Source organism: Mustela nivalis (assembly GCF_964662115.1).
Source record: "Mustela nivalis genome assembly, chromosome: 12".
NCBI lineage: Eukaryota > Metazoa > Chordata > Mammalia > Carnivora > Mustelidae > Mustela > Mustela nivalis.
In genome coordinates, this window is record NC_139031.1 from 99,241,382 (window position 1) to 99,265,391 (window position 24,010).

At 41.9% G+C, this 24,010-nt stretch overlaps 1 protein-coding gene across 4 annotated transcripts in view; it reads right to left on the reverse strand.

Annotated features, from left to right (window-relative positions):
* HECW1 (HECT, C2 and WW domain containing E3 ubiquitin protein ligase 1) overlaps positions 1 to 24,010 on the reverse strand; it is a 469,612-nt gene that overhangs the window by 255,486 nt on the left and 190,116 nt on the right. For all 4 annotated transcript variants that reach the window (XM_082691734.1, XM_082691733.1, XM_082691731.1 and 1 more), the window contains one exon: positions 503 to 827. In XM_082691734.1, the coding sequence (XP_082547860.1) occupies positions 503 to 827 (325 nt within the window). The remainder of the gene's footprint in view (positions 1 to 502; positions 828 to 24,010) is intronic.

Genomic DNA, 24,010 nt, shown 5'->3' on the forward strand with positions numbered 1-24,010 from the left:
ATCCAGTGACATCTTTTGAATACAAAGCAGTAAGAACATGGAAAGAGCAGGTGAGAAGAGGTGCCCCACTATGCTGGAAACGGTGAAATTCCCTCCATGGAGATGGGCGCACATCGCTCGTGTGTATGGTGTTGCTTTGGTCTTAGGAACATATGGACTTGACAAGAGGCTTGTAATACTAATTTATTCATAAGTAGAAGAGCTTCTACACTTGTCAATGGTAATGACGTTTGTGTCCAAGCATACCTGGCCCTCCTATCTTTGGATTTTCTTCCACTGAACGGAGGTAGCAAGAGATACCTCAGTACCTGGTCTGCAGTGTGTTAGAATCTAGTGTGTATGTGACACAGGTGACTGCAAGCTGTGTGAGTCTGTGACATATGAAAGCATACGTAAAAGGGAACTGTGAACCACACACTTGCTGAACAGCCAAACCACGGTGTCCAGACCCTTCTGTCTGCAGCACACTGCGGGCTGGTCCTGCTAAGTGCATCTGACTCACCGATGAGATACATGCCAATCCAGTCTCCAGCGTCCACTTCCTCCTTGATGTCCCAGTGGATCACCAGGTCCTGTGAGTGCCCTATGGAGTAGTAGGAGCTGCTGACCATGAGCGTGGAGCGGCTGTCCGAGGTGACCAGGTCAGTGTCACTGGTGGAGCGGGGGATGGTGACGGTGCCATGGGGGCCGTTCCTGATGGCCATGCTGTGGAACTGGCCGGGGTTGTAGCTATGACGGAGCGGCTCCTTGCACCGGCGTCGATTCTGGGAGGTTCTGGATGGAGATGCCATGGCAGCCAGGCCTAAGAACCTGTTCTGGTACAGATTCTGTGGGGGCAAAGAGACAATGAGCGGGGGTGTGAGACCTAGTCCCGTCTTCACAGAGAGATGAACTGTGAGTTGAGTAACCCTCCGAGGAAGGTCGGAACTCTGGCTCGGGCTTCACACAGCGGAGGCAGGAACAAGGATGCAAGCTCACCAAGGGACTGGGCATTGCCACACTTGGCTGGGGTCTGTCTCTCCTCACTCCCTCTAGCCCGGGGGTCTCAGAAGGTCCAGATGGCTCAGGTGGGGTGACCGCCCCAGACAAACAGCCATCTCTTGAGAAATCCAGCACCAATTCACTGAGAACAAGCTTTATCCTTCTTTAGGGGAGATCACAGTTATTATGAACATTTTAGTGATCCCACCAGGATTCAAGACCCTACACACAGCCCAGAATCAGAGGTGGTCCCTGCATTACAGCTCTCCCCATTACAACTCTCTGCCCTACAGAATGTCCCCAGACATCTGGGATTTCTATCAAGGACCTCTGATACCTAGGGATCTCCCAACACCATAATTTTCAACAAAATCCAATCTCAGAGGACTAGGACTCCCTTGGAGCCAATGGTTCTGTAGAAACCATTGGATCGGATGAGGAAAAGGCAAGCTTTGTACTGTACATAACACTGAGCACTTCATATGAGCTGAGTGGATACACAGTGATAATAGCTGGATTGTTCTGGATACAGATAGCTTTTAGAACATGGGGGAGGGGCTCGGTTGGTTAAGTGACTGCCTTTGGCTCAGGTCATGATCCCAGGGTCTTGGGATGGAGCCCCACGTTGGGCTCCCCATTCAGTGGGAGCCTGCTTCTCCCTCTCCTCCCTGCTTATGCTCTCTCTCCCTGTTTCTGTTCTCTCTCTCTCAAATAAATAAAAAAAATTTTTTTAAAGTCTTAAAACATGGGGGAGAAACATAGCGAACTTACACAAGAGACCCTTTTTCGAAACAAGGAAGGGTGACTCTGACTTCATCAAAGTATATTAAAATAGGGATTTAAATGTATCATTTTGGCCATAAAACCTGGCTATAAAATCACATGCTGGTCTACAAATAGGAACACTTTCATTTTTTTTTTTAAGATTTAATTTATTTATTTGACAGACAGAGATCACAAGCAGGCAGAGAGGCAGGCAGAGAGAGAGGAGGAAGCACATTCCCTGCTGAGCAGAGAGCCTGATGCGGGGCTGGAACCCAGGACCCTGGGATCATAACCTGAGCTGCAGGCAGAGGCTTTAACCACTGAGCCTCTCAGGTGCCCCAGGAACACTTCCATTTTCAAGAGGAGAAGATTAAGGGGGTGCCTGGATGGCTCGGTCAGTCAAGCATCAGACTCTTGATTTCAGCTCAGGTCATGACCTCAGGGTGGTGAGATCAAGCCCTGAGTCAGGCTCCACACCCAATATGGAGCCTGCTTCAGGTTCTGTCTCTCCCTCTCCCTCTCCCACTCCCTGCTCTTGCTCACTTGCTCTTAAAACAAAACAAAACAAAACAAACAAACAAACAACCAAAAAAAAAAAAAAAAAAACCCTTCCCAAAAGACAACAGAAGAGAAGATTAAGGCCTAAAAACGGGTTGAGTCATGCAGTTTTGATCCCAGGAGAATTACTTATTGCACACATCCATCAAACCAAGTTTCTGTTTACAGGTCACAAGGCCCAGGCCTCAGCGGCCATCCCCTCTGCTCTTGAGATTACATAAGTCTGTTTAGCAGTCACTTAGGCCTGTACCTTTCCCATCCTCAAGACCAGGGCCCTTGTAAAAAGTCCAGGAACCTAATGAAGCACACTGCTGGCATTCTCCGTCTCAGGCCTTAATGGCCATGTGGCAGGCCTATCCGTTGCTTCTTTGAGTCTCTCGTTAGGAATTCCTCAGGCCCCCCTGGTGGTAACCATGGCATTACTATAGGCAGAAAAGCCCAGACTTCAGAAAGCCTCTCATCACACTACTGACACCATATGGTCTTTTTTTTTTGGGGGGGGGTTGTTTTTTTTTTTAAGAATGCTTGTCATTGCAACAGTATGAAAATGGACAGACCAGTGTCACCTGGAAACCAGTCCTCCTCTCAGGAAGACAGGCAAAGCCCAGGAGCATGGGCCATCCACGCACTCAGCAGGCCCCCTGGCTCTTCTGGGCAGTTCAGAGAGGACATTGCTAGCCTGCCCATGCTCCAGTGGGCTTTGCCCAGAGACCTCCAAAAAAGAGAGGCTGTGGCTAGAGCATGACATTTCTGCAGCTCATATATACCTTATGTGGACAAATAACATCTTATAGTATTATTACGGAGAATAAAAACAACTTGCAAGTAAGTAGTCAAGTTGATGATTACAGGTTAAACCAAAGCTGGTGCAGCACCTACCGAATTCCAACATGCGTATCCCCAGACGTTTTACTTGATCCTCCTGGTCCTCAGTTTCCTTATTTTAAATGGGTTGTTGTCAGAACTTACTGAGAGAACGCAAACCAAGCTCTTGGCATAACAGGCACTTAATAAATAAAAGTCTACTAAAACACTACTGGTATTGCTTTACTATGAAAGCCTCACCAAAACATATGTTCTGGGAAATCGGCCAGGCCCACTCACTAGCCAAGGGTCCCCTCACATCATCCCCAGAGACCTCACACTTAATTCCTCCTGCAACCAAATCCCAGATTTTTTCCCAAGTCATAGCCCCGCAGTTACAAAACTGAAATGCCAAGCTTAAACGGTCTAGTGTATTTATAAATGTACCTTATATACCAATTTTTTGGAGGGGAATGCTCCCTTTATCTGTAAGGTGCTTGAATAGGATGTTTTTGTATTAATGTTGAGGCTGAGGGAATTTTATCAATGTAGTATCAATATAGTATCAATGTAAAAATCACAAAAGATTATGGATTGCTTTTCTTTTGTTGAAGACATTTCTGCTGTGGTATTTTTATTAGACTTCCCTGGAAACTAGGCAACTCCCCTGAAACTCAAATTATACCAGTGCTCACTGTCCAGGCGGTGGGAACAAAGGCATAGGAGGAAACATTAGCCAAGGAAGACATTTGTCAGTAATTGAGTGGATTGGAGGAATGGCATTTGCCCAGAATAAGAAGGGGAGTTTCAAAGCTGCTCCTTGAACACCGCCCTCCCTCGCCCTCCCCACCCCTGTCTTTGTCCACACCCTTTCCTTCTGTATTCGCAGAAGATTCTGCCCCAGCACCAACTCTGCTATAACCTCCCCTTGTACCCTCTTTCGATTCCCTAAAATGTGGGCTTCGGCTCTGCGATCCCACAGGAATCCCCTTCCCCTGAAGAGAGTCCTACTGAATTATTGCTAGCTGACCAGTTCGCTCGCATCCCTAAGCAGTGAAGACTTCAAGCCAGCGTTCCATGCTCTTTATTGCCTCTGGAACTGGCATGACTCCTGCACAAAAAAGGCCCTTGAAACTTCAGTTGATATGATTTATTTTATTCAATGTCCCTTCTTTTTACAGAAGGGTTTAAGTGTGCTATTACAAATAGATAAAATATTGAAAGATGTAAGTTAGTAGACAGTGCAGAGAAAGAAGAGACAAAAAGTTACGTTCAAAGGCTCACATAAAACTATATGCCATCACGTCCCTAAACAGGTGTTCTTGTTAAAGACCCACGACAGCTGCCTCTCAACGCGCGGCTGGTGGATAGTTGATTCCCAACATGTGTTCCTTTGTGGCTCCATTTTCTCTGGCCATTCACGTGTTCCAAGCTCACACTACAGACTCATCCAGCTGGAAGAAACAATTTAATCATTCTCTGTTCACATTTGGACTGTGAAGAGAGAGGGAGAGAGAGGATCTGTCCTGTTTACAAATAGCCCTAGATAAAAGACCACTCTCTTCCCAGAAAGGGATTTCACTGTTTACAACCTCGCAATTCTTCCTGATCTCTAAAGCCAATCTCGTGGCACAAGACCTGCCTTCTCCCTCCTCCCTACAAAGAGCAAGAGTGGCTTTCCTGTTATCTATGAGAAGGACAGCAACAAGTATCACTAGATTGTTTCCAGCTTTTTCTCCATTCCACTAAGTAATTCGAGTGTCTTTTATTTTCCCTTTCCTTGGGGATGGGTAATTGACATGGATAAGAAACCCAAAAAATACTAGTAACAGTTTCAGCGACACCATAATTTTCCAATTATTGGTTGTGATCTAATTATGGCTATTTTATGGGCTAGTTTTCAGGAACGACTCCAATGAGTGAGTCACTAAAGACAATCTGATCACATTGTGACCTACTTCATAGGGAGTAAGATTCCATTTGCTGGCTTGTCTCCTGTTTGCTGCTGAGGATTCAACAACGATGTTTTGTTTACTAATTTTGCTTTCCAACTTAAGTAACTCAAATTGTTAAGAATATTTTTAGTCAAGTGACATGTTCCTGGATTTTAAAAAAAATCTTGGAACAGGTCTCACATGCTTAATATTTTAAGTTATTCTTAAGCATTATAGTACATAGCAAGACCAAAACACGTAAGGAGCTGGAATCCTAAAAGAAAAAACTGCCACTTCTAAGAAAGGGGTATGTTGTGGATTTTTTTTTTCCAGAACACAGGGAAACAAAGATTCTGCTGTGTCAGTTTCTAACTGACAAAGTCATTAATAGCTTTTCTGTTTTGAAATATATAAAACTGTGAATACCATCTCAGAAATGAAAAGAAAGTGGACAAAAGCCACATCTATAACAGAGAAAATGATTCTTAAAAAAAATTGCCTCTACACTGTGAAATCAAAACGGTGAGTGAAAAACAGAAGCCCTGAAGGAAACCTCACTAAAGTGTACAAGATGAGGTTATAGAAATGGGCATTAGGTAGCTGGGCAAAGAGCAAAATAGTTTTTGAGTTCAGGAACAGATTTTATTTTGAGCAAGTAGATGCCTGAAGCTTTTTTTTATCTTACACTCAGCTTGAGTTATGCCATCAGGGCGGTAATGGAACTTAAAACAAAATTATATGTAACTCTTCTCTTTCTATGATGGATCTGAGAAAATTTACAACAAAAGAAATGTACAAGGAACTGGGGAGATAAAGACTAGACAGAAAGCAGGAAGTAGCAGTATGAAAATAGCTAATAATTATAAACCTTCACTCTATGCAGGGGACTTAGGGCATCATCACATTAAAAACTGATCAAACATCACTACTCCCCTGTTGGTAAAAAACCCAGCTCAGAAGGGTGGTTAATAAGCATTCATAAGGTCCTCTGGCAGCAGGAAATGGGGGTTTGAGCCTGTTCTGTGTGACTGTGAGGGGGCACTTTCATCGCTCTTAAGCACTCTCCCCAAATTGTAACATGGGCAGACAGACTTGAAGAAATTGATTCAGATGGAGTATCTGATCCTCTTGACAGCCAAGAAGACATAAGTAAAGCATAGTTCTAGGGTGCGTGGGCAGTTCAGACAGGTAAGTGTCTGCCTTTCCCTCAGGTCATGATCTCCAAGCCTGAGCCTGGCATCGGGCTCCCTGCTCAGCAGGAACTCTGTTTCTCCCTCAGATAAATAAATACAATAAAAAAAAAAAAAAAAAAAAGGAACGCCTAGTTCTCATGATCAGAATATTTGAATTTTTTCTCCTTCCACATTCTTAATAAAATGCTTCATTTAGACTTTCTCCAGAGAACAAACCATGATGCGGTGAATGTTCTTTAAAACACATTTTGTAAAAATTACCAATGGTGGCAGATTCTTGCACAGGTTTTTGACCAAAGTTGAGGTTAGAATATAATATAGTCTATCTGGGGCTGTGCATGGCTATGTTCTTCTGACCACATTCAAAAGCCCCCCTGGCTTTTTCTACCCCTTCTGCCCCCAACCTCCTACTCCCAATTGAGTGCCTGTTATCAACTTCACATCTCTCTCTCTCTGACTTTGAAGCAGATAAACGGGAGTTTGGGCACCTCTTCTATCTGCAACTTTCTTATTTCTTAGCAGTGCTGCTCTACTAAGAAGCAGGTGCCAAGATAGCACGGGCCTTGCCCGGCCCCCGTGGGCCTATGTTTCCATGGTGAGAACGCAGTGGGTACTCAGTAGATGTTTTTTATGTATTTATTTATTTATTTACTTTAAGATTTTTTTATTTGACAGACAGAGATCACAAGTAGGCAGAGAGGCAGGTAGAGAGAGAGGAAGGGAAGCAGGCTCCCTGCTGAATAGAGAGCCCGACGCGGAGCTCGATCCCAGGACCCTGGGATCATGACCTGGGCTGAAGGCAGAGGCTTAACCCACTGAGCCACCCAGCTGCCCCTCAGTAGATGTTTTGTTGGATTGGGGCGCACCTGCCTCTGGTCCCAGAGCCATGTCATGAGCTCTGGTGCTCATGACCCTTCTGGGAAAGAACTGGGAAGGACCCCTTCCCAATGCCTGTCTTGCCCAAAGCACAAGGCTTGTTGTCCAGAATCCTCCATTACCAGTTCCTGAATGACACTGATCAGAAGCGAGAGGAGGGAATGAGAGGAGATCCCACTCTGTGTCTCACCTCCTGAGATCCGATTCCTGCCTGTAGGTTTGCACATCGGCTTGGGAACAGCAGTGTCGGAGTGAGGTCATGGGACAGAGGTGGCCAAGACCCGCCAGATGGCCAAGCGCTTCTGCAGAGAAAAGTGGGAGGCGGCTGCAGTGTTACCGTCTCTAGCCAACTCTTCAGCTCCTCACACCTGTCTCTGAAACTGTCTCAAAACTGTGTTTTTAGCCTTGAAGCCATGTGTTGAAAAAGCTGTTTTGTGCTGGCCATTGTGCAGAAGAATATCACAAAATTATATAAACTGAATTGTGTGGGTTCCTTTTCTTTGAAGAAGAAATAGAATCCCACACATTGCCGACAGGAAGGGAAGATTAGACAGAGGAAATTTTAATAAGCAAATCAAACCAAGTCAGGGATTATCCACATAGGAAGTCATGATTTAACAGACAAGGGACCTGTTAAAATGACAGTCAAATGAATTATTTTAGGAACACAGAAAGCCTCACCACTAACGAGAAAAATCCAACAATAGGTTTGAGAGGAACAACTCCCATCCCCACTTCTCTCTGGGGCCCCTGTGATGGCGGCAGAGAGAAGTCTTGGCTCCCTGCTTCTCCGATGCCATTCTTACTCCTTGTGCCCAAGAGAGGTGAGCAGGAGGCCTAGCTATGCTTTGTGGGATATACAACTCTTATCACTTTGGTCAAATACGGAATTTCTGGGTACAACTCTGAGGCTCTTGGGAAGGTTATGCTTAGACATGTTCAAGAATGAAGCTGTGGAAGCCTGGGTAGTTACTATGACCAGACTAATGGAGCAGGGCAGGGGAGGGACGTGGGTGAGGGGAGAGAGGAAGACTGGAGGCAGCAGGGGCCTTCCTATGTTATTTAAGGGAAATTTCTGATCCCCAGCAACATCTCCTTCTGATTACTTAAAAAGAAAGTTCACTGAAAGTGGTATTCCTCTGTGTGTGTGTATGTGTGTGTGAGAGAGAGAGAGACAGGCAGACAGATGGACACACTGACAGAGACCAGGATAGAGAATGAATAGGAATGCACAGATGTCTTTCCCTTTTCAGTCTCAGACATGCCCTTTTCTTCCTCAGGATCGTCCCACCTTGATGCAAGCTGGGAAGGTCCCTTCTTTCTGTGTTGACACAAGCCGAAGTAAAGGATATGCTCTTACTTCCCAGAACCACAGTGATCCCTGGCTGGTCGCGGCGCCTAAGCCCCAGGGACCCTGTTGACCACTGAGGAGCCCCCTGCGGGCAGGGGAGCAACGTGGCTGCAGAATGGGTCAGCTGTGAGCAATGCCCCTGACCACCGCAGCCGCACTCCTGGAGCTCCCCACGGCTGCTGTGCCAAGCGGGGTGACTGCGTCTCTTTCCCAGCCGGCACATGGCCACCTGCCCCATGACGGTCAAGTCCTCAACCCCGCCCTATAAAGCCGAGTCACTGGGACTCCCAGAGTCAGTGGTGGGAGGTCATGTCCAGCCTCTCCTGCTGCTCCAGAAGGGCAGTGGTCTGAAGTGAGCAGCAGAGCCATGACTGGAACCCCAGCCCGATGGCTTGGACTGTGCTGCCTCACTCAGGAGGGAGCATCAGTTTTGCAGAGAATGTAAGTCACGGTGTGATTTCCTCCTCTATTCCCAGTCCTGTTCAGATTTGCTAAGAGGCAACCTGGCCAGGCAATGAATACGCTTCTAAGAAGGACAATTCAGCAGGACTGCAAATGAGGTGCTACGTCTGCATACACAGTGAAGTTAGTGTTCAAATACCTTATGATTCGTTGTGGAAGTTCAGGGTTCCTTTATAGATGCCCTCTTAAATTCTCCCACCCCCTGGGAAGTTGGGCTCAGCAGAGTTGGTAAGATTTTTAAGTAAACTGTTCTTTTTGTTTGTTTTTGTTTTCTTCCTTCCTTTAGCCCATTCAACAAACAAATGTTTATTGAGTCATTAGTATGTACTAGACACTGTGCCAAGCATCAAGTACGCATAGAGAGATGAATTAAACAGTGCTCCTATTCTCAGAGAGTTTGCACAGGAGGCAAACATTTAAGCAGGCAACTCTGACACAATGCCAAAGCCCATGACAGGAGTGGCAGGCAAGGTCCTCATGGGAGAAAAAGGGGTTCTGGAAATGCCCTCTCAGATGGGAGAACAGTGACACTGTATTTGGAAGGAGTAGTAGGGAGGTCACCCAACTAACTGATCAGGGCTAGAGGGAAAGCCAATCTCTGCAGAAGGAAGTCTCGGCATAAAGACAGAGCTTTATGAACAAGCATGGCGTGACAAGCATGGTACGACAAGCATGTTGTGACAAGCATGGTGGGGCTGTATATCTGGAAGAGGTCCTCCCAGCTGCCTGCCAGAGTGTTAGGAGGGACAGCGAGAAGTGCTAGAGAGGGTCTCCCTTGACACACCAAGACACAGGACCTCCGCACAGGACCTCCCTGCCTTAAAGGATGGGAGGGCCACAGGAGATTTCTGATCTGGAAAAGGATATAATCTGTTCGCCTTAGAAACATCACCTTGTAGCAGTGACAGAGGGGCAAGGTGCAAGGAGCCCACTGTGTCTGGGGAAGTCCAAACTACAGCAATCCTCAAAACCAAGTGTGCCTGTAGGGAGAGCCTTCATCAGATGATCCCTTAGTGCCACCTGGGAGCCAGGCACTAAGTCTTGTTGTGGGAGGATGAAAGGTAAAGGAACAAGAAATGGCCTGCTTCCTGGAGGGGGGTATGTAAAAGAAGGAACAATCGAAAGACACAGTAATAGAGGTCACCGACAGCACCACATGTGGTCTGTTTCTACTGAGATCTCGTGGCCATGGCATTCACCCAGAAGGAGGGCAGTGCCATGTACCACGCCATGCATTCTAAGGCGAGTGGTACTTGTGTCTAATTTCATTGTTGGGGACACTGCCCCAGGATACTTTCCTCCTCAGAACTAATCAAAGAGAAGTAAATTTCAGGACTTTGGCATCCACTGTCAAAGCTTAGACAACACTTCCATCGATACAAACTGAACTAGACTGACCTTCTGGAACATACTGTATTTATAATCTTATTTTGCCCTAGAATACAGTACAAAAGCTATACTTCACTGTTATATAGCAAAGTAATGTCACCAGTGGCATAGCAGAGCTAGCTAACATATCAGTTAAACACACGTGAGCAAGGAGAACATGACTGACACCACACCAGAGGTGAGGTATATGCTATGAGCTGGATACTATCTAGTGACGAGAAGATACATAAAGTAATCATTTCAATGTAGGGTGAAATCAAACGAGGGTAGAGTTATTCACAAGACAGGAAGATAATTACTCATTTTGTCAGATAGGGAAGGAAATAGGACTTAGGGAGAAATGGAGAAAGTATATTTAGGCAGAAGGACAATAGGCAAAGTCATGATGAGTGTTACAAACACCGCCCACACATATCCAGGGGACTGGAAGACCAGTGTGTCCAAAACATGGGGACTGGCGAGGTTGGAGCTTAATCAAGACCAAGATCAAGACCAAGGCCATGTTTCAAGGAGAGAGTTGTTTCTTTTGGGGACTCTGAGCTTTTTTGAAGACAGGGAAAGACGTAGTGGTGGGCTTGCCCACACTGTGCTCTCATGAATACTGTGATGTTGAACACCTTCCTCCAGGAACAACATGGCAGAAGTTTCTGCCAAAGCACTAGAGGAAGCAGTGGTAGGTCAGGTAGCTAGACAGGCCCAGCTCTCCCCTCAGGAAGTTGGGGGGTGGTCAGCACTGTTCTTTCAGATCACCCAGCAGGACAGAGAAAGGCACCACCCAGGACCACAGTTCTACGAGAAAGGCCAGTCTTGAGGGACACGAGCCAGATGGCCCATTATCAGCACACAGGTGAACTGAACTAGCTACACAGTGCTCTGGTTATCGAACGGAGATAAGTTCCGTGTTAATACTTGAGACCATTTTTTGGAAGACAACTTATGGCAGGGACAAAGAGGAAAATAAACAGCATCTGGTCTCTGCCTCCTGTGTTATTCGAGTTTCTCTACCTCCCTTGAGAAGTGACATGGCCAGTTCATATCCCAGATGGGGTCACAGGTAATACGTTCCTTCCCAAGGGTCTTCCCCTCCCTCCCATCACTGGGCCCACGCCTGTGGTATTTCCAGTCCAGGTACTCAAGTCCATGCTAGCTGTCACTCATTCTCTCGGCCACAGCAGGTTTGTGCCATCACAGCACCCAGGCTATTATATGAGGGCCATAGGATAGACTTAAATTGGGAGATATCTATTGGGAAAAGAAGGAAACGATTAAGAACTGGTGCTATTAAAAAAGAATTAGGCCTATCCCCAGTGATTTACAATAAAATGATTGGGAGATTGGAATGACAGGGAGAAAAATCAACCCACCAGCATCCCCATCAAACTTTTTCTCTTTTATAGGAGAAAAAAATAATTAATACAAGAGCAGGACAAAGCATTGCTTTTTAAGTGAACCACAACTAAATGAACTGAGTGTCTAAATCTGTGAAAATCTCTTGGAAGTTCCCACAGCCTCAAGATATCCCCATGGTCAAAACAGCAAATCAAGTGACCTACTAAGTGACATACTACTGTATTATCAATCACTTATTGAAATGACATAAGGAAGAATTCTATTTTGAAAACAAACAAACAAACAAAAAAAAAACCCAGGACATGTTATTTAGTTCTATTGGCATTGGGGAAGCGACCATGAAGATTATGGCTGAAGGAGCTCACAGTCAGGCTGTGGTCATTCAGACATCTGGGTTCACTACTTGACTTCTCCCGTGTATGGATCACCCCAGTCCAAAGCCTTGCTTCTTTTTAAGAGAACTTTAAGAGAAAAGAAAACATTTAGCCATTACTTTTTCAAACATAACACATGGAGAGATCCTTGAATACCTTTCATAGATGGTCCCATTCCAACACCTGTTATACCAATGAATCTTTTGCATTTGTCAGAACTAGGGAGAAGTGGTAATCAGTTGAGGCTTCTTGGAACCTATGAATCACAGACAAAAGCTACCAGCAGACACAGTTTTCAGTTTTCTGGACTAAAGGAAAAGAATGGCTTTCTCCTAATCTGTCTCTCATTTGGATGTCTGGGACCATCACCATAGCTTGTCTATGACACGCAAGATACAGCGGACACCATGGAATTTGAACTCCCAGTGCTTCTCCCAACAATTTCCAGCCACAGGGAATCTTTGCTCAATGCTATAGGTTTTCATTACATTCAATGAGAATACAATTGAATTTGATTCTCTGTAGCAATCACCAGAAAGCAAACTAGATTATCATCTGGCTAAGGCATTTTTTACTCGTAAGCCGATGCCTACAAGTCGTGGGTCTCCATGATACAGTAATATATCCAAGAGCACGGACTGCCATTTCTAGGACTTAAAAGATAAGCTGCCTACCCAGACAAATAGAACTCAGAAGTCTCAATGATCTGGATTATTTTAGGGAAAAAATCTTTTTTTTTCCATTTGAGGCTTGAATTAATTATTCAGATAACATCTCTAATTTTCCCTTTTACCTTGTTGGTAGAAAGATTAAAGTTCTGTATCCCTCCAGGGGGTGACAGCTGTGGGAGGAGTCAAGGGATGTAGCAAGAGCAGACATAGCCCTCCCTTCCGGGGTGGCAGCAAGAGAGACGGGGTCATCACAATGAGGTGAGCTCATCAGGCTTTTTCACAAGACTCCAAAAGACCGTGGTATTAAAAGGAAAATGAGAAAATGCAGTAATCTGGGTTTCTGGAAGGCTGTTTGAGATGAAACATGAGCTCCGAGGAAGCAAGAGCCACAGGTACAAGCTAATGAATCTTAAGTACATGCCTTTCCAACACATTAGCTTTGTTCTTTGTGGAGGACAAGTCTTATCCTCTCTGTGACAATGTGCTCCATCTCAGAACCTCAATTATGACCCACATCAGAGGCCAGCATTTTACTCTTGCTTTATTAACATTACTCGGAGATAGCCTGGGCCACATTTCAGAATGGCTTTAAACTGCTAAGGGTGCACTTCCCAGACAACCTTCATGTATTTATTCATTTGGTCAGTGAATGCATATGTTAAACACTGGAAAATGAACGAGAGTATGAGAGTATAAGCTGTGGGATCTGCCCTGGAAAACCAGAACACACTTGTGTGAACAATTAGCAGCTCCCAGGTAGTCTGTGGAGTCTTACCGACTCTACCGCCAAGGTAAGAGTTACCCGAAGAATCACAAGGGCAGGGTGAGAGCCGGGGGGATATTCCCAGCAGGGAAAATGGTGCATAATGAACCGAGACCCATATTTTAAGTCCTACTCAATTTAGCTTTGCAACTATCTTCTCCCATTTGGTACATTTCCTTTTCATTTTGTTAATGGTTTCCTTTGTGTGCCGAAGCTTTGTAGTTTGCCATAACCCAAGTTGTTTGTTTGCTTCTGTTTCCTTTGGCTTTCAAATCAGATTAAAAAAAAAAATCACTAAGACAAAGGTCACATATATCCTGTAAGGAGTTAATATCCAAAATATATGAAGAACTCATGGAACTATGGCCATAAAAGCCTAAATAACCTGATTTTAAAGTAGGCAGAGGATCTAAATAGACATTTCTCCAAAGACATACAGATGGACAACAGGCAGGTGAAAGATGTTTGGCGTCATTAATTATCAGAGAAATAGAAGTAAAAACCACAGGGAGATATCACCTTCCACCTGTCAGAATGGCTATTATCAAGAAAAGAAATAACAAGTGTTGGAGAGGATATGCATAAATGGGCACCTCATGCCCTGTTTGTGGGAATGTAAATTGTGCAGCTACTGTGGAAAACAGCACGGAAAGATCTTTAAAAATTTAAACAGAACTACTCTATCATCCACTTAATCCATTTCTGGGTATTTATCCAAAGAACAGGAAAACACTAATTTGAAAAGATACATGCACCCTTGTATTCATTGCAGTTTTATTTACAAGAGCCAAGCTATGGAAACTATCACTATTTGCAGATGATATGGTAGGAAACTACTGCCTATGTTTTTTTCTAGGAATTTTATGGTTTTAGGTCTTATATTCCAGTCATGCCCTGTGTACGATAAAAGAGAGTGGTCTTCATTCTTTCGCATGTGGCTCTCCAGTTTTCCCAACACCATTTGTTGAAGAGGCTTTCCTTTCCCCACTGTATACTCTTGGCTTCTCTGTCATAAATTAAGTGTACGGGTTTACTACATGAGCTCTCCATTCTGCTCCATTCGACTGCGTGTTGCTATGCCAACACCATACTGTTTCTATTAGGATAACTTTGTAGTATAGGTTGAAATCCAGCTTTGTTCCTCTTTCTCAAGATTACTTGCTTTGTGTTTGGGGGGTATCTTATGGGATTCCATAGAAATTTTAGATCTATTCTATGAAAAATGTCATTGGGATTTTGATAGAGATTGTTTTGAATCCATGAGCGTGGAGTATCTTTTCATGTACTTGTTTGTGTCTTCTTCAGTTTCTTTCATCAGTGTCTTACAGTTTTTAGCGTACAGGTCTTTCACCCCCTTGGTTAAACTTATGCCTTAGGTATTTTATTCTTTTGATGCAATTATAAATGGTTGTTTTCTTAATTTTTCTCTCTGATAGCTCATTATTAGTGTACAGAAATCCCAACAAATTCCTGTATATTGATTTTGTATCCTGCAACTTTACTGAATTTGTGTATTAGTTCTAGTAGCTTTTTAGTGGAGTCTTTAAGGGTTTTCTATATATAGTATCTTTAGATTGCTTTGGGCATTTTAATGATGTTCTTTGAATCTATTCATTAATCTTTTCTATTGTCCTTTTAGTCTCTATTTCATTTATGTTTATCCAAGAGAACGGACTGCCATTGTTATGAGTTAAAAGATAAGCTGCCAGGGCGCCTAAGTAGCTCAGTTGGTTGAGCAACTACCTTCGGCTCAGGTCATGATCCCGGGGTCCTGGAATCGAGGCCCGCATCAGGCTCCTTGCTCACCAGGGAGCCTGCTTCTCCCTCACCCTGCTACTCTGCCAGCTTGTGCTCTCTTTCTCTCTGTCAAGTAACTAAATTAAAAATAATAAATAAATAAATAAATACATAAATACATAAATAAAAGATAATCTGCCTATCCAGATAAATAGAACTCAGAAGTCTCAATGATCTGGATTATTTTTGGGAAAAAAAAATTTTTTTTTTTCATTTGAGGCTTGAATTAATTATTCAGATAACATCTCTAATTTTCCTTATTTCCTTCCTCTACTCACTTGGGCTTCATTCTTTTCCCTAGTTCCTTTAAGTATAGATTATTTATTTGATATTTTTCTTGTTTTTTTGAGGTAACCTTGTATAGCTACAAACTTCCCCCTTATAACTGCTTTTGCAGCATCCTACAGATTTTAGACTATTGTATTTCCATTTTCATTTGTCTCCAAGTATTTGTTATTTTTTCTTTGATTTCTTCATAGTTCAGTAGCATTTTGATTAATTTCACATATTTGTGAATTTTTCCAGTTTTCTTCCTGTAATCACTTCTAGTTTCTTACCACTGCAGTTGGAACAGATGCTTGATACAATTTCCATGTTGTTGCATGTATTGAGACTCGTTCTGTGCCCAAACATATGATCCATCCTGGAGAAAGTTTGATGTGTACTTCAGAAGGTGTATTCCGCTGTTTTTTAATGGAGTGTTCTTTCAAGTCTATGAAGCCCATTTGATCTAAGACATAATTAAAGGGTCATTTTTCCTTATTGATTTTGTCTGGATGATCAATCCATTGATGTATGTGGTGTGTGTGTGTGTGTGTGTGTGTGTGTCTATTTCAAATTGATAGCATTGTTTGAACATGTTCTAATAACTACCCTTTTACTCCCCTCCATGTGCTCTGTCTTCAAGGTCATATTTTATATCTTCTTATTTTGTGTATCTCTTAGCTAATTATTATGTTATGGCTAATTTTACTATGTTTGTCTTTTAACCTTCATATTAGCTTTATAAGTGGTTGGCCCAATACCTTTACTACACCTGCATTTACCATTGAGATTTTTACTTTCATGGGATTTCTTGTTACCAGTTAGTAACAAGCTTTTTATCAGCTTAAGTACATCCCTTTCACATTTTTGGTAAGACCAGTTTAGTGGTGATAAACTTTTTTAGTTTTTGCGCCTCGGAAAAACGATCTTTCCTTCTGTTCTTGCTAGAAGACTCTTCTTGGTTCAAAGTTTTTCCTTTTAGCACTTTGAATGTATTGTGCCACTCTCTCTGGCTTGCAGTTGCTGCTGAAAAATCAGCTTAGAGTCATATGGGGGTTCCCTTTTGCATAACAATTGGTTTCTCTTACTGCTTTTAACATTCTCTCTTTAACTTTTACCAATAAAATTATAATGTGTCTTGGAAAGTCACTGCTAGGTTCATTGTATTTGGAAGTCTCTGGGCTTTCTGAAGCTGGATGTGTGTCTCCTCCCACAGATCAGAGATGTTTTCTGCCATTATTTCTTCCAATAATTTTTCTGCCCCTTTCTTCTTTCTGGGATCTTTACAATGCAGGTATTTTTCCACTTGATGTTGAGCCACAAATCCCTTACACTATCTTCATATTTAATTCTTTTTTCTTTTTGCTGTTCTGTTTAAGTGATTTTACACTGCCCTGTCTTCCAGGTCACTCATCTGTTCTTCTACATTGTGTAGCCTACTATTGAACCTATCTATGTATTTTTCAGATCAGTTATTGTATTCTTCAGATCTCTGACTTGTGTTTGGTACTTTCTTCGTTTCCCATCTCTTTGTTAAAGTTCTGTGATCATCCTTTCTTCTTTTGAGTTCAATCTGCATCCTTATGACCATTACTCTGAACTCTTTATCAGGTAGATTACTTATCTCCCTTTCATTAAGGTCTTATTCTGAGGTTTTGTCTTGTTCTTTTGGAACCTATTTCTCTGCTTGATTCTCTCTGTGTTTGTTTTTATGTATTAAGCAAAACAGCTATGTTTCCCAGTCTTGAAGAAGTGGCCCTGTGCAGATGATGAACAAGTTGTTCAACCCTGCCACAGCTTTGGCTGTTCCTCAGACCTTTGTGATTTTTTAAGTAGTCTGATTTATTCTTGATAGGTGCCAGTTGTTGAGAGTGTGCTAAGACTTTGTAGCTTTGTTGTGTTCATGGGAAAAGGTGAGTTAAGGATCCTTCTATGCTGCCATCTTGAACCCCACATGTTGAGCATTTGAAGGTTTTTGGAATGCAGAAGAACTCAAGAACATCCAATGATACAACAAGTTGATCACAGAATGGTTTCAGATTGATACTGGGTCCCTCACCAAACTCAAGAAAATTTCTATGCACCAAAATATACTGTAAAGCACTGCACAACCCAGGGACATATCCCTTTTAGGTATTAAATTGGCTTTCAGAATCCCAAAGCCTTAGCTAATGGTATCCTTAACCTCTGAAGAGCCAAGCATGACATCTGGCACACCTACTTTATCTAAAATCTATGGTCCTAGGGGCACCTGGGTGGCTCAGTGGGTTAAGCCACTGCTTTCGGCTCAGGTCATGATCCCAGGGTCCTCGGATCAAGCCCCGCATCGTGCTCTCTGCTCAGCAGGGAACCTGCTTCCACCTCTCTCTCTGTCTGCCTCTCTGCCTACTTGTGATCTCTGCCTGTCAAATAAATAAATAAAAAATCTTTAAAAAAATTAAAATAAAATCTATGGTCCTAGAAGCAATAAATATCTACAGAAATGGCAAAATCTTCCTAAAAACAACCTAGAATTAGGAATTTTCCAGTTAAATAAAATCATTTAAGTGCACTTAAAAGAATTCTAAAATTAAACAGAATGGGATACTTATTTTAATTGGTATGCATAAAGATTCAAAGGTTTCAAAATTCCAAAATGGCTACATTGAAAGATTTTCCATAAAAGGCTAATGAAACATTAAAGACACAAGAGGTACCTAGAACAAAGAAATGTAAGATGGATGTAACTCCTACTGCTCTCTACCTTCCTTTATTCAAGACCTCATTCTGGTTATGCTTTGTCAGAATTGTCTTTATATGACTATTAACAAAAGTCCTCCAAGTTAATGGTCTTACAGACATCCCCATTATCTACCTTTGAAGGAAGGTTGCCGAACATGCCCTTCTCAGTGTTAAGACCCTAAGAGATTTTCTGGTAAACCACTATATTATTGTCTCAAATGGCCAAAGGAAAATTAAAATAAAAAATAATGAAAAAACCTCGCCCAATTCTGGGAAATACTGGAGCTACAGATGGGAGCCTAGAGAAACTGAAAAAGCTGGGTAAAAGGAAGCCTTTATGAATCTCTATCATGCCCAGTCAATAGAGAAAAATAAAACTTCACATTGTCCCTGTCCTTCCAAACCCATACCTATGGGTTAACGGGTCCTTTCTTTCCCAGGGATAGTTATCACCTTCTTGCTTGTCTCAGAGTGTGGCTTGGGTTTCTGACTGCCCGGGACCTGTCAGTTTCTTCTTTTGCTACCTTTGGGAGTGACTCTGGATCTTGGGGAGATAATAACCCTTGTACCCTCTTTGAGGTCACCTTTTTCTTTTTCTTAAGCCTCCAGGAGCATGTGCTCATGTCCCCTGAAGGCGGGCTAAGGCCAAGCTCCCCAGGCACTGAAACAGGGCAAGCCTCAGTCTTGCACTACTGCTTCTGAGCCCAGCTCCCTCTGCCATGCCCCTCTGCTGCTCAGAGTCCCTCTCCTCTCCAGATAAGTGGGCCTAAGCACCTGAGGGCCCCTCCCAGGTCAGGCAGCTGGGTTAATTGCACTCACGCATAGCCCAGTACCCTGCCCCTGGAGCAAGTACCCAATTTTATTTTTGCCTTCCTCTAGAACTCCTGAGGCTCTAGGCTCCATGGGGCCAGGGCACAGGCTCCTACTTCCCTCCTCCTCCAAGCAGGGCTTCAGGGGGCTTCAGACAGGTCACAAGAATAGTGCCTCTCCAGGACTGGGGGGGAATCCTGGCCTACAAGAGCCCCTGGAGATTTTCTTCATTCCTGGAATAGCTTTCACGGGCAAGCCAGGAGCTAAGAATAGGGTTTTGCTGAAGGAAGAAAATCAGACTGACTGACCCCTGCCTCCCTAGCTGCTTCCAACATTCCAGGGCTTCCTCTGGACAAGTGCCTGGCTGGTGGGAGGTGGAAAAGAGTCCTGGGAACAGCAAAGCAGGATGGAGAGGAGCTTTGAGTCCTGTATTTAGGGCCTCCCATTCTGCTGTGTCTCCCATGGTGCAGTGCTGGAGGGCCTCCACCCCTTCCTCATCTCCCCATGGGCCGGCATGACCGCAGGTCCCAGACAAAATCACAAAGTAGCTCTGTGGTTACAAATTGGCTAACTGCACAGCCTAAAAGAAACTTTATTTTAGGCTTCTCCCACAGGATAAAATAAAACTATATTTGGGAGGTGGGGGGAAACAAATCTTTTAAAGCCTTCATAAAAAGATGGATGGATGGATCAATCTAGAAGGTCATTCTACTTGCAACCCAGTTCTTGGAGAGATTGTGAGCAATTGTTCTCAACTTATAAATCTCTGCAAAACTAGAAATGCAACTCTAATGGAAATTCAAACATCACCTATTCCTTTTTACCTTTCCCAAAGTCTCCCCTATTTATATTAAAAGGCTTGTAACTTGCTGTCTCTCCCTGTGCTTTTGAGACATAAATGTTAAAGCACAAACTTCAGAGAGGTAATCCTTATCAGAAGAAAAACCAAAGGGGGAAAGCTCATTTAAAACTTAGCTTCAGAAGGGGCACCTGGGTGGTTCAGTGGGTTAAGCCTCTGCCTTTAGCTCAGGTCATGATCTCAGGGTCCTGGGATCGAGCCCTGCATCGGGCTCTCCGCTCAGCGGAGACCCTGCTTTCCCGCCTCTCTGTGCCTGCCTCTCTGCCTACTTGTGATCTCTCTCTCTCTGTGTCAAATAAATAAAATCTTTAAAATTTTTTTTAAAAAATAAAACTTAAGGGGCACCTGGGTGGCTCAGTGGGTTAAGCCGCTGCCTTTGGCTCAGGTCATGATCTCAGGGTTCTGGGATCAAGTCCCGCGTTGGCCTCTCTGCTCAGCAGGGGGCCTGCTTCCCTTCCTCTCTCTCTGCCTGCCTCTCTGCCTATTTGTGATTTCTCTCTGTCAAAATAAATAAATAAAATATTTTAAAAAAAAGAAAAAAAGACTTAACTTCAGGAGCACCTGGGTGGCTCAGATGGTTAAGCATCTGTCTTTGGCTCAGGTCATGATCCCAGGGTCCTGGGATTCAGCCTTGTATTGAGCCCCACATCGGGCTCCCTGCCCGGCAGGAAGCCTGCTTCCCCTCTCCCACTCCCCCTGCTTGTGTTCCTGCTCTTGCTCTCTCCCTCTCTCTCTCTCTGTCAAATAAATAAATAAAATCTTTAAAAAACAAACTAACCAAAAACTTAGCTTTAGACATCTAAGCAAGTAGACTTCACTTATTCTATCTACCAGAGAAAAAAAGGAGATCCTATTTCTTTTGTAACTAGTAAAATAGAAACTACAAAGTTTCTGTTTATATGTTTCCGTATGTTTATGTGTGTCTACATATGTGTGCTCTACATGTGTGGTATTTTCTATTTTTGGATGATACCGCTAAAATCAACTTGTAAAAGAGCTCTATTTAAGTAACTTAGATAAACCCTTGCATGAATTAAGTATTCCTTAAAAATCTCAGAAATATAATAGAAATTAACCCAACTACTTTTCAGATTCATGTGATCTGGGATAATCTTTGCATATGAAAGGTAGTTTAAGTTTGGTTAATTAAAATAAGCATATCTTCAAAGTTACCATTATTGAATATAATGCAGACATACAATTTCTATTTTACCTGACTTTACTAGTCATTAAGCTCATGTTATCTCACAAAATTTTTCAGCAAGGAAAATAGCTTGGGATAATGGCTCACTCTGACGTCTCATGAAGTTTAGTGGGTAATCTAAATGTAATTATTAAGAACAAGCAAATTAAATAGATGTAAATAGAACAAAATATTTTAGGTGAAATTTTAAATAGTTGCCCCAAATCATTTTGGTAACCTGAAATCTTAAAGTTTGGTAAGTTCACTTAAATGATGGATAGTCATTAAATATTAAATATATAAAATTAAATACCTAGATCATTTCTAAGTAAGATAAAAAATACTAAAATATTACTCACTAGACGTAGACTTTCTTTTACAGAGGAAAGATATTTGGGTTTATTAATAAACATGTTTTGCGTCATGCTGAAAAGAAAATGTACTATGAGAAAACATGTTTTTAGAAAATATAAACAGCATTTTAAAATTTGCTAAGCCACCGAATGCTAATATAAAAGACAATTCATGGTTGTTTATTTTCACTAAAAATTGAGTTTTTAAATAATTTTTAAATTCTAATATATAATTGGGCACCTGCATGGCTCAGTGGGTTAAGCAACTGCCTTCGACTCAGGTCATGATCCCAGAGTCCTGGGATTAAGTCCGGCATCAGCATCCGGTTCCCTGCTGGGTGGGGAGTCGGCTTCTGTCTCTGACCTTCCGCCTCTCATGCTCCCTCTCTCTCTCATTCTCTCCCTCTCAAATAAATAAATAAAATCTTAAATTCTAATATATAATTAAAGCTATTAGAAATTAAATCTACCAAGGCAACATCTGTGAATGCAAGTGAAGCAGGATGTGTGTTTTCAGTAAAAGAAGGTGTGAGGGATGGAAATGCATTTCTGTGGAGGGAAATGAAAGCAATTTTGTCTTAAAGAGAGGCTAATTATTTCAAAATGAGAAAGAAGAAAAACACAGGACAAAATCTTAATGTAAGAAAGAAATTTGTGAAAGGCTTATGGGAAAGGAATCTTTGAAAAAGAATTTAAATGTGTAGCCAAGCTAAGATTAGAATGAACTCAATTAATTTAAATGAACTTTAATACCAAAAGTAGGCTGGTGCAAAATTAAATTTGGTTTTCTCTCTGTTAAAAAGTACAACATTTTCTTGGACTACTGGTTTGCTCGTAATAAGAGACTATAAAGAGTTTTTCTTGACCTTTTAAGTAACATGCCTAGAAAATAGATTTTATGTCTTGTGAAAATAATTTCCTATGTTCCTGTGAATTTATCAGTTCTTTCATTACTTAAAAAAACTAACTCCATTAAGAAAGCTAAATTTTGTTTATTTTGTTGTTGTTTTCATAATTTGACAAGCCACAGAACGATTTAACTTTTTGTACTTGCCTGTGAAATCTGTAACCCTCATGATATGTAAATGGATAATGAAGTATTGTTTTACAATGATCTGTAATCCTATCTGACCAAGTGTTTTAAAACCTTTTGATATATTTTTACAAACTTCCCCTAAATCAAATTCTAAATAAAGTGTTTTTGAGATCTAAGTTTGGGATTTTTTTTTTTTTTTCAGAGGATCCTGGAATACCTCAAAAGATTTATTCTCTGTCCTTTAATAGGAGATAAAGTAAATTAGGCATATTTGATACATTAAATTACATGGAAGCACTGTAAAATAATACTAGGCCTTCCCTAGGATGTATTTGTACATGTAATTAGTTTCCTAGAAATCGTATGGAATCCTAAACTCTGAGAGGTCCTAGCATAATGTTATCAGGCCTAACTCCAGTTATTATTTTAAAACGTTGTATGCTACAGAAAGCACCAAATTTCCACATTAATATCATTATAATGAACTCTCATTAAATCTTTAGCAACATTTTTTTTTTACATTTTTTATTGTCATCTGTAGACAGTTATTGTTTTACTCTGATGATTTGTAGAATTATTCCTGAAAAAGTACTTCATCTTAAGGAGATTTAAAGAAAGGATTTTGACAAGTATAGGTTTCTGATCATAAGAAGCCTGTAAGATCATAAAAATGAACTGAGTAAGAATTCCCAGAGCTAAAAATAACAACAACAACAAAACCAAAAAAACCCAAAAAACAAAGAACAAACAATGACAATTAAAAAAACACACCTGGATTCAAGCAGAATAAGAATTAATTACTTGGGACTGAATAAACTGAGAAGGATGATCATCATTTGTATGACTTCCTGTTTGAAACAGTGCTGTTTTTTTTTTTTTATGTTTTGTTTTTCCAGATTTAAGGAAATCTTTTCTATGAAGTTATCTTATGACTTACAACAATTTGGCAAAGCATAACTTGGTAAACAAAGATGAAACATTTACTCCCCCCCCCCTTCAAGATTCCTCCAAAATTCCCTTCAGGGTGAAAGAGTTCTTTACATGAATTCAGTAAGAATCTGTTCAGAGTCTAACAGACAGTTAAAGAACTCAAGTTGACTTTATGTAGCCAATAAAGCCCCTTGGAAAAACTGGCCTGGTATTTTCCTTACAAGCAATACTAAAAAGAGCTTACACAGTCAACCACTATTCTTACGGGACTTATGTAAAAGACCAGCTCAAGTCTAATGTAAGCAAATCAGTTTTACTGTGAATGTCCTTGGAAAAAATGGGGATAAGTGTAGAGAAAAAAGGTGTATTTGCACCTCTGTCTATATTACATTTGAATCCTGTTCGTTATCTTTGAAGTTTTGCTATATACCATAAGCTGGACTAGATCCTAAATCCTAGTTTCCTCAAATACCGGACATCAACTCACCAAACCAATGTTCCCAATTTTTTTCAACCCTCCTGACCTGGAATCGCTAAAAACAAAGACTGCCATTGACTCTCTCTAGAAGGAGATACGAAGTTCTTT